This window comes from Chanos chanos, chromosome 6 (assembly GCF_902362185.1).
Source record: "Chanos chanos chromosome 6, fChaCha1.1, whole genome shotgun sequence".
NCBI lineage: Eukaryota > Metazoa > Chordata > Actinopteri > Gonorynchiformes > Chanidae > Chanos > Chanos chanos.
This window is the reverse complement of record NC_044500.1, coordinates 29,595,727-29,607,542: the sequence shown is the minus strand read 5'-3', so window position 1 is coordinate 29,607,542 and position 11,816 is coordinate 29,595,727. Positions and strand designations below refer to the sequence as shown.

The following is an 11,816-nucleotide window of genomic DNA, read 5'->3' as shown; positions in this document are numbered from 1 at the left end:
ATTGTATAGTGAGGTGGCCGCGTTTCTCGGTCCTCTTCTTATGAATATCATGTTAAAAGTTACCTTGATGCCGCTTAACCCTGAATATATCAAAACCTGAGTGATGTGCGCTGAGCCTATATAAGTGAGTATATGTATGAAAACATATGCAATTTCAAGGTAGTTCAAGTAGATTCTATACCAAATGGGATACGTTTACAGTCTGGTCGCACAAGAATTGGAAAAGCTAAAGAAAACAATCACATATCTGAGTTCTGAGCTTTCCTTTTACTCACAAGTAGGCTAACACAAGTCAAACTGGAGAAATATATGTGTCAGGGAGTTTTAATCGGTCAACGCAGCAAAGGTGTTTTCCCATCAGCTCAGCCAAGCAGCATGCGACCATTGCTGCGTCTGGCGAGGCGCAATCTTGAACTTGAACTTTGATCTCATAGAAAAGCTCATTTGCATACGGACGTCAATAGCAGGACAGAGCCTCAGCAACATGCATATAAACAGAAGTGTGTTTGCGTGTTAGATCAAACATTTCGTGACTGTATTATTAATTAGCGATGTCGGTCAATTCCTCCGTGCATGTTTCTTAGGCATGCCTTTAATAATTTCTTCATAACATTTTTTGTCCGCATTAATAATATTGAAATACTCAAACAAGGTGGTTAGGTAAAAAGAGACGTCAGTGTGGGGATTTTGAACTATCAAATCGTGATCATGATTTAAGTAGTTGAGGCTCTGATGCACTTTCTTAGAGAAGTGTAAATTTCTTATTTTGAGTATGTAGCAGGAAGATACAAGGTATGGATAAAATCCCTTTGATCAGGAAGTTCATTTCCTGTGCCTTGCCCAGTATTAATATTAAATCAAACTCTTTACTGCTATTATGTGTGGAATCTGTTGAACATTACAGAATTTTCTGATCATCACTCCAATGTGGTTTGCTTCACATTTCAGGAATAGTGTCTTTTGCAGGGGGACTAGAATTGATAATCTTGCATACCTTTGGAGAGAGCACTTTGACCTCATTGCATCTGTAAAGGGAGGAATTGCCTCTTATAGATTGTAATTACATGTTCCAGAACATAAGCAGATCCCGTTCTCTCAGTGCCACATGTCTATGTCTCATCCACACCAATGCTCCACATCCACGTATGAAGCCACACACCAAGTTCACTTTAATTCACTGGACAGTGAAGTTGCACTCTGTGATGGATCATTTGATACTCTTGATAGAAGCCTGTTGTTCCTTTATATAGTCAAACTACAACTCTTGACATTAACATCCAATTCCCTTCCCTTCCTTTCCCTTGGCGCCTCCTAAAAAATAACCATAAGCCTACTTTAAAAGTTTAACAAGCTTAACGTCTTGGAGTGTATGTAACTGTAGGCCAAGATTCAGGCACTTAAACAAATGTATCCTCGCGTTTTATGAAATCTGTTTCTCGCACCATACCAGGACCAGTAGCTCTTCAAACAAAGCCCTTAGGAGATATTTTATACCACCTAAATGTTCACATAGGTTGTAAGAATATCACCCCTGAAGACTCCACTTAGTGCGGTTGTTTCAGATTATGGATTTTGGGTATAACAGACCTTGGTTTATCAACATTCTAAAACTAAAATATAGGCTAATTTATATTTTATCCCATTCTTTTCTGAGCTACCAAATGTGATATACATTTATCTCTGAACAGATCGATATGAATGTTTTTCTTTGTACTGTAGATTTTTTTCGAGTTTTTTCCAGGTTGAATACGGGTGCGACCTTCAAAAATAAAATAATCGTTAATCATCTGAAATCAGAAAGACAAATAAATGTTTCTTTGAATCATACTGAGAGTAAAGGATACTGGACAACGCTTTCTGGATTTTTGAGAGACAAGATTTTATCAGTTTTTAAAACCTAGGATTGGCGTGGGTAGCATCATTTTCACTGTTTATACACATGCACACACACACACACACATATATGTGCATATATATATATATATATATATATATATGTGTGTGTGTGTGTGTGTGTGTGCATTTTCTTGCTTGTACCTCTTGGGTCGTGCATAATTGCCTCATGGTTTGAACACAGCCTTCAAAGTATTCCAGTATATTTATTTAGGCTAATAGTGTCGTAATACTGCAAAACTAAAATTTAAAAAACGCATTTCATATATGCAGTCTACACATTTTCGATACTTTTAATGATACCAGATGCATTCAGATGTGCCCATGGTTTCAGGAGATTGCCTTTAATTTACTGATACTGCAAAGGACGCTCTTAATTTACAGTCGTGGACGAAGCTGAGTCTCGTGTGGAATGATTTAAGCCTAGGTTACTGCTTAGTTACGGTCGAAAAACTTAAGTTACCCGAAATATCGTATCAAAAATATGCAGAGCTAATCTAAACAACAGATTAAGATAAGAAACCACACGTAATAGTGACCATTAAAAAACATATAACAAAGTGCATTCAACGGTAACGTAATAATGCAGAGAGAAAGAAAAACAGTCCAAAGTGTGATTTATCCGATTAATTCGATTATTATTAGATTAGCCTACATGTATCACTGAATATTTGCTATTTCTCAGCAGGACAGTGATTTCACAGTAAAAGTCTCACTGAATATATGTCACGTATTCCAGTGACCACTGCCTAATTGGAAAGAGCTGGCGGCCTTTGTCCACTCGTCTGGACAGACGGCTTATTTAACTTGAACTTGGACTTCTTTAGACGACACAGGTCTGCTGACGCAACGTTGTCATTGTGCTGCTGGACACAGTGGAGAAATGACGAATTGAATTTTTAGGGATGTATTCATTTCAGAAAAAATTTCCAGAGAAACATTTAATGTATTGCGATATATGTTGGTATTTACCAACCCTTTTGCAAAGTTCTCTTTCAGTATCCGTTTTGTTTGGACAGGCATTTGGTTGGTCGCCATCAGAATTTTAATCGAGATGTTTTATGTAATTTTATGTAGTGTATAACTGACATTGTGTCCACATTCGAGCTGTTATAGAAATGAAGACATGAACATCAGTCTAATAGTTTATGTCAATGAATTTACAGAATCCATCCGTATGAGTGCCGAAAACAAGATCCTCACACTGTTCTTCGGCTCCCAATTCCTACACAGGTTCTTCATCAAGAACCTAACATCTATTTTACGATTTTGTCTTCAGCATCCTTGAATATTTTTAGGTGCGCACAGACATTTTTTTACGAAAAAAAAAATCAGAAACAACTCGTTGACAAATGGCATTATCATTTCAATTATGAATAGCCTATATATGTATTTATATGTTAATAAAATAGTATAATGGTGATTTTTTGGGGGGGGTGGGGGGTGTGAACGCGAATTAAGAATAGTATGATCTAAAACATCCAGATCATATCTTCAGAAACAGATTTGGATTAAGCTCCCTTTTTTCCTTCTTCATCTTATTATTATCCTTCTTAACTGATATGCGTCCAGAATTTGCGGGATTTTCAAATTGTTGAAAGCTAAATAGCGCGTGGCTGAATGACATTCTGCTGGATGCGGAGAACTAAAGTCTTTCCATATGACTAATATTAACTATGGCGTATACATGAAAGTTCTCGTTTGGCTTACTGTGTTATGTGAAAGTCACCCCTTTAGGTTGTTATATCTTTTCAAATGATGTTACCTTACTATTTTCAGTCATATGATCTTTTACGTTGAGCTGCACTAAAAATTAGATAAAAATGGGATTTCACATTTAAGCGTTGTAAGCAATGCAGCTTTTCAGTAAGGGTCCTAGTCAGAATGGTTAAATCTTCGGTTGTGCCTGGCTATATCATCTCTCAACACTCCCAAATCTCGTCTTCTGTTTTATGTATGCTTTTTCCGAACTGAAAACGTGAATCTTAAAATGTTAATTCAAAATCAAGCTACGCATCTCATTAGAAAGAGTATATAATGGAAGTGCAACTTTCAAACCATGATAAATGAAATCCATCAGCATTTGCCTTAAATTTTGGCGAAATATTGACGAATACGTTGCGTCCACCTTTAAATTCATGAGATATAATCTACTAGTACACTGCTTGGCTGATGCTTTGTGGCAGGGTTTTGCAACATCTGCGGATGTTGAGAAGTAGTTTGAATTTAGTCATATACAACATCCGTGCAGTGGGCAACAGAACATCTTGACCCGAAAGAGCAAAATGTACTGTTGTCCAGGTATACCTATGAGATAGGCAGAGAGCTAGTTGTATGGTAAATGAAGTAGGAACTCAAGCTAATTGCATCGTAGCGAGGTAATAGATATAGATGGATATAGACCAGTTGGTGGAAATGATTTATCGAGTCAAATCCATTTAGTCGTTCACTGTATAGGGAAGAAATTCGCAGCTGAAATGATGAATATTCAAAACATACGGACACAGTAAGGGATACCTACGATGTTTCACTGTTTTAATGCACGATTTCTTTAGTGCGCACTAAGGCTCTTAAATGAAATCGTGTTGCCAAATCCAGTGGCTATCGGTTAATTAATTATGTCAATGATTTGTAACAGCGTTATTTACCTTATTCTGTAACAACACTTTTTCGGTAATCTTCGCCCTGAATTAGAACGAAAAGTCCCAAGGCACATTTCAGCCACTTTTTAACAATGCGCCTAAATTTTAGTAATGCATAGAGGAGGGTGGGTCCTTAAGATGGACAGTTATAGACTGTACCTGATGGTGTGTTTCATTAGGATATACTGGCAAGCCTACATCTTTGGTGGAACATTGATAAACATTTTCGATATTTTGCCAAATGAAAACATGCGTTTTGAGAGATATTTCTATGATCTGTATTTGTCCTCTAAACTAATCGTGTGTCTGTACGCAGTTTGTCGCCGATTTATGGATTAACCAAGGAGAAACTGCATATCCTTTTATTCAAATATAGCTGTGCGTTCTTACATAGCAATCTTTTCCCATCACTGTCTGAATAAATAAGGACCTTACATGGATCGTTGGTTGATTTAATTGTTTTAGAAGCAATATAAATTCACTTTTAAATAAGGAATTTAAGCGTAAATGTTGTGTTAAAACGTTTCTCTTCGCTGTGGGAACAATCGAACTTCGGATTCATCGACGAATGCTGAGACTTTTGAAAATACGTTTATTGTCAAAAGCCTGTAGTTTAAACGTGCTAATTAAAAATCCGTTGAGTTGCATAATGTATCCAGACATTGCAACCGAATTTCAGTTAATTACATAAAACAATGAATGTCGTTCGCTCATTTCCCCTAAATGGGCTGAGAAGCTCTGCGCCTAATGAGTTAGTAAGAGAACATATCCGTATGGTGTTGGTGACAGTGTTCTTCTTCAAAGAGACTGCAGTTCCACTGACACTGCAATACGCAGCATTATATATGATCCCAGCCGTCGCATGCGCCACTTCATACCAGTTCATGTTATGTGAACATGTTTTTCCATACTACTGCAAGTCAAGTTTATATCGTTTGAACACTCTCTTAGAGACCGTAGTTACACACAGATAATTTAAGCTGTGTTAGAAAACCATTACATTGTTTCACTATTAAACAATATAGCTTATAACTTTCAAGATTAGTAAGGCCTGCTCTTCTTTGCTTTTGTATATCTTGAATGAGGCATGCATCTGTTCTCAGTGTGGTGATGATTGTTGCTCAGAGGGAAAATGTGAGCAGTCTCGTTTTAAGGAATATGTCAGCGAGTGTTGCCTAAGTTGGCCTTATGTGCTGTATTAAAATCACAAGCTCGGTTGCCAGAGGTCTGTCGTGTGGGACTGTTTTACATTGTTCGGGTCGTTTTTCGTTGTATTTCGGAACACATGGAAAGCGTTTTTGTGCTTGCACCCCGGTTTAAATATGCTATCTATTCGCCTACGCTTTCTAATACCATTATTCCTACACCGAGATATTTAAATGACAAAAAATCCACCTTTGATTCCAGACAAATGCGGTGTCCCCCAGCTTGAATAATTTCATTTCTGTTTAATCAAACTGGGTACTTCTACCCCGCCTGATAACTCGGGGGAAGCATTTATATTTCTGTCGACTACTCGGTCCGAAAAAAACCTTGCCGGTAAGGCTATTTTGTTCTTCAGCAGGAAGCCTCGTTGAAAGATGGTCTAATTCGGCGAAGTTTACACGTAAACTCGACAATGCGAGTGTGAAGTTCATTCTTGTCTGTCTAGACTGATTACGACCCTGTTTGTCTGAGTTTCTACCTTGACCTTGGACTTCCTGGCAGCTGCCATTTGGAGGAATGGTCAATATTTGTGAGCTGTTTGCGCTACCAGCTCAAATGAGACCCCTTCAATCTTGAGTCTGAGTCTTCCTGTCGCTGAAAAGCTGTAGAATGTTGTTGCTTAGCCTCCAACCTCATTGGTTGTGCTGATAAAGTAGGAGATGGTAAAAGACAATTTTGATCGACTGACCTTAAAGAGGTCGTCCTACAAACGAAACATATATAAATTAGTTAAAACTCTGTTTTTAAAAAATGGAATAGGTACTATTTGTCTACCACAATTCTAATTAAGGAATTACCTTTAATTGATTTTACGCCATGCTTAAATTCAAATGTTATACACCCGAATATGAGACCATATGAGACAGGCCAAATGGTACTGAATTCTTACCAGACGTAGTCTACGGAAGGTGACGCCAGAATTGCCCACCGGCTTACACTATAATAACCATTGTTGACGACATTTACTCTGTGTCTTAACTACAAAATTAAAGTCATGAACTCGAATAATATTCCACACATATTTAGTGGTTTAACCAGGGCTTGTCTGATGGTCAAGCTATGTAGTAGTTCACATAACTATTTGTTTATGAAAATATTTTCGAAATTTTGTTAACATCCCATAAGATTTTTATTTAACGAGGGAGTTCTCTAAACTGTCAAATTTGACTCGCTTTTGAACATATATGCACACCTCTCTGATTATTATCTACATGTTCCTGATGTGGCTCACTTTCTCTCGGCCTGCCTATTGATTTTTCCCATTTCTGCTGACTCTTCAAACAGGCACAGCGTGCAAAATCGACAAGGCTGTCTTGCTTTCGCAGTATTGGCGAGGAATCTAGATTTTGCTCGCAAAGTGACAGCACTCACGACTATGTGACTAAGACTATGTGACACGACTAAGTTTGTGTTTTCTCGTTATTTACAAAATGTTTCTCTAAAGTTAATTTTCGATTTCAAATGGACCATATCTAGCACGCTTGCTTAACTTTTTGTGTTTGTGTGCCAAGGTTATTATAGCAGTCCTCTCCGTATGTAGACAAGCTACGATAACGTGGCAGTTTTTAAGTAATCTGGGACAGCGCTATCGCATAAATTGTGCCCAGATTTGTTTTTTGACAATTTCAAAAAATTCTCTGTGCCCGAAGGAGCCTTACCAATATTTTATTTAATACTGTTAGGATTCTTAATTCAAAGGCAGTTGAATCGATTGCTATTACCTTTCCGAAATTCGATAATCTTCATATAAAGCCAAAACAAACTGCGAAATTATTTGGATTAATTTCGATCATTCTTAACAAATGTGACGATTGTTTGCTCTTTTCCCTGAGAGACATCTTCCCTCCCCTTTAAGGGTCCTCTCTCCTCGTAATCTCAGCCAATGAGAGGGTCCACTCCACTTGAAAATGTAATAACAAAACTTGTTGTAAAGAGCATTTAAAGGGATGCGCTCTTTCCTCTACCCTACTCTCCATCGCACCCTTTGGTCGGTCCTGTAAGCGTCACTTTGGTAGATCCCCCTAGTCTTAATAATAAAGTGGACACTTGAGGGCCTGGGCGGTTGCGCATGCGCACGTCGAGGAAAAAAAATGAGCTTGGAAGTGAGGTGTCCGTCTTGGAGCAGTCGACTTTTAAAAAGCATCGGCAGCCCTTGATATGACGACTTCGCTGGTCCTGCATCCACGCTGGGCGGACACCTTGATGTACGTGTATGAAAAAAGCTCGAATGAAAATAATCCGCATAAAAACCAAATCATGGAGGGACTGAGCGGGAATTGCCCTGCCACACACTGCAGGGAACTGATCTCCCACCCAGCGCTCGGGCGCCACTCTGGGAGCCTTGCGAACCACCAGGGCTCCGTATACCCAGACATCCCTGCGCAGGACGCCGGTCGACAGTGCCCCGCACCACAAACCTCGTCCAGTGCCTCGCTAAGCTACGGCTATCCTTTCGGGAACCCCTATTATGGGTGCCGCCTATCGCACTCACACAACGTTAATTTACAGCAGAAACCATGTTCTTACCATCCCACTGAAAAATACACGGAGCCCAGCGGTACGATACCCACGGAGGAGCTCTCCAATCGAGCCAAAGAATTTGCTTTTTACCCGAGCTTTGCCAGCTCTTACCAGACTGTCCCTGGCTATTTGGACATGTCGGTCGTGCCAGGAATCAGTGCTCATCCAGAGCCGAGGCACGAAACTTTGATTCCTGTGGATGGCTATCAGCACTGGGCCCTGTCGAACGGCTGGGACGGCCAGGTATATTGTTCCAAGGAGCAGTCACAGTCAAGTCATCTTTGGAAGTCGCCTTTCCCAGGTATAGTAACAACATTACTTTTAAAGGCTATTTTCGCATACTGCACAATTCATTGGTTTTACACCTACATATGTCCCCAGCTCGTCTTGTGTCTGCATAGAGACTCTCTCTGATGAGCGCACAAAAATAATTGTGTGTGTGTGTGTGTGTGTGTTACGTGTGCGAGTATGCATGTGCGCTCACTTGTGTGTATACACGCATGTGAAAGTGCACTAGAATCCATGAACGTATTTTTCATCAATTTAATCCATTTCTATCAATTGTAGATGCCTGAGGTGATGCGTAAATGTAGTGTAGTGATGTGTATTTTTATATATCTGTCTTTCGTTTGATGTAAGACACATCTGTGTGTAAATGCACGATAATTAACATTTTGTATTTATTAAAACGTGCGTAAATTTAGCTCAATAGAACTGGTAACTGTCACCATTAAAACATCATGCAAAGTGCATATTTATGTGCATAATTTATTTATTTGCATATTTGCATGAATATCCAAAGGAGATATGCATTTCTTACTAAAAGACAAAATATTTTTCCATGCGCTATTTTCTGCTGAGTGGATGTTTCAGTCACAGGATAACAGAATCAAAGCTACGTCCAATTGTTGCATTATAATTTTTTTTAACAAGTCAAGAAAATGTCAGGTTTTCAGTGACATTTCAATACTTTTTATTCTGGTGTACACCGACAAAAACGAACCGTATCAAATAGAATACATCCTTGAAATCCTGTTATGTTCTCATATGGAATGTAACATGACAAGTGATTATTAGTACGGCATAGCGGTACACATACTACTGTTTGCGTGGCATAGACAAATGTCTGGTGTCAGAGGTGTTCACTGATGCTCGTCACATCCATGTTTATACATGCGCGAAAGATATGAAGCAAAAATCAACACTATACTTTTTCTTTACTACAGTTTGCAATTTTACTACTAACTTCTTTAGTGGTAAGAATTGGCCAGGTGGAATAGTGGTCATCAGGATAGAAGTAGGATAATAGAGTGATAACTGTTTATCATTATTATTATTATTATTATTATTATTTACTGTTGCGGTTGATATAGCAACAATAACAACAACAATAGCAATAATAATAATAATAATAATAATAATAATAATAATAATAATAATAATAATAATGGTCTGTTTCAGTTCCACGCTTCTTTTGGTTTGATGTGTATGCAGAGAGAGAGAGAGAGAGAGAGAGAAAACCTGAGGCTATATACGTATAATGTGTGTAGAAGAAGACGTGTTTTTAAAAGTGCATTCGCATTTAAACTTGACCCTGTCTGTCAAAGCTGCATGCGACAGCGATAGTAGCAGCAGTCCCATAGGCCGGTCGCAAACAAGACGTAGCCTCCTCAGAGGCAGGAGCCAATTGCTCGTATTGAATAACAAATTCTATTTCAGAATATCGGTTTCACGTCCCGTCCTGTTAAGAATAGCTCCTGAATTCCTTTGATGATTGGTTTATCGCTTGCGATCTAGTTAACCCACTTGGCGCTTATGTGCCAAATATGATATTAACACCATCACACTAGGAGAAAACAGCTTTTAAGGTAAGAGAGGGAAAATGAAACAGTAGTAAGAAAGTCTCTGCGTTTACTTCCTCTAAAACCGAAGCTATCATTGGATCGTCTCCAAATGACAGAACATTCTCTGTGGTCGCTCGTCATTTTAATAGGCCGTAGTTTGCCTCTCCGTTGTATTCTGTAATACTGTCCTATTAACGATTCTACATGACCTCATAAACAATAGCAGTTAATTTCCTCAAGTACGTGGATGCACCCTTTTGAACGACTGAAATATATACTTTTAATGATCACAATAAGACTAGTGATTGATAAAGACAACTGTGGCCTATATTTGGGTCTACAATATTAACCCCTTTTCAGGATACATCACATGCTCGAGTGCTCAACTTGAAGAATTGCCGAAAAGATGACATTGTTGGCTCTTTGTATCCATTTAAATACAAAATATTTCCCATGTTATGAAAGCATGTCCAGATTCAGTCTTGCCATTGAGAGTCACTGCATCTGGTCACACTTTGCCAAACATCCACCAAAATGTTGTTGAAACAGTTTATTTAATAATTTAAGTCTAAGACATCTGTAGGTCAGTGTCATTTAAAAGTAGAACACATAAGCAATGACCTTTGGCCTCTGGGTTGACATGGTCCCTTGAGCTTTATGCTGGCCTTATGCGTCATTCGAGTGATATGGACATACAGCTTTCAGGTGTGGCATCTTCAGACCTGGGATGGCTTCTACGCTACACTCTTTTTTTGTTGTTTCCCTCAGAATTCGTAATACCTGACACAAGTAATTTCTATGTACATTTGCTTTTGGTTTATTTCAATTATATTGGTTCCCTCTCCTGTGCATGATTGGTAGGTCTTTGAACGAGAGTTTGTTGAATATTTGTTTTTCAGGTGCAACTCATAACAAAGATTTCAATACTTCTCATCTAATTGAAAGGCATCGAGCACAATATATGGGAACTGTTCTGAATATTACGAAGGCCTATGCAAATGTATAGTTGTTGTTTTTTTTTCTTCAGTCTTACGGTGTTTTGATCGTAAGTGCTTTTGAATAATTTAAATGAAAATCCATGATTACTGTTTGCTTACACGGTGTTTTTATAAATTTGATGAGTATTTTGTGTCTGAGTTCTGGTGTAAAGTGGTCTCTATTGCCGCCCTTGTTGCAGACGTTGTCCCGCTCCAGCCTGAAGTCAGCAACTACCGTCGCGGCCGCAAGAAGCGGGTGCCTTACACAAAGATCCAACTGAAAGAGCTGGAAAAAGAGTATGCCGCCAGCAAATTCATCACCAAAGACAAAAGAAGGCGAATATCCGCCACTACCAACTTATCTGAGCGTCAGGTTACCATCTGGTTCCAGAACCGCCGTGTCAAGGAGAAGAAATTCATCTGTAAATCCAAGTCAAGCACCCACATGCATGCTACCTGATACAGCTTTGGTGCTTAAACAGCGTTGCATATAAAAACAATTTTATTACGTAAGAACAATATATTTATGTTTCGTCCGTTTCTAGACCTGGCGCACCCAAAATCTCAAACGTTTAGCCTACAAAACGTTCCATCCGAAGTTGAGTGTCACATCTTTATTTTCTCGGAAGATGTTGATACTGTAATAGAGTTAACTGTATTGAAGAGGCAGCGCTGGATCCACACGCCATGATGTTTGCAGAGCTATATGAAGGTAGTTTGAGAACTGTCCAACG

At 38.8% G+C, this 11,816-nt stretch overlaps 1 protein-coding gene across 1 annotated transcript; it reads left to right on the top strand.

Annotated features, from left to right (window-relative positions):
- Positions 1-7,898: 7,898 nt before the first annotated feature.
- On the top strand, positions 7,899-11,542 carry LOC115814502 (homeobox protein Hox-C13a-like). The gene is made up of 2 exons (XM_030777373.1): positions 7,899-8,562; positions 11,283-11,542. Exons 1-2 carry the CDS (start codon positions 7,899-7,901, stop codon positions 11,540-11,542), a joined length of 924 nt encoding a protein of 307 aa, XP_030633233.1.
- The last annotated feature ends 274 nt before the right edge of the window (positions 11,543-11,816 follow it).

Excerpts from the sequence above, each read along its gene's own strand:
- LOC115814502 (XM_030777373.1), top strand. The coding sequence starts at position 7,899 with ATGACGACTTCGCTGGTCCTGCATCCACGCTGGGCGGACACCTTGATG. Across the intron at positions 8,563-11,282 it reads TTGGAAGTCGCCTTTCCCAG|ACGTTGTCCCGCTCCAGCCT; the intron begins GTATAGTAACAA and ends CCCTTGTTGCAG.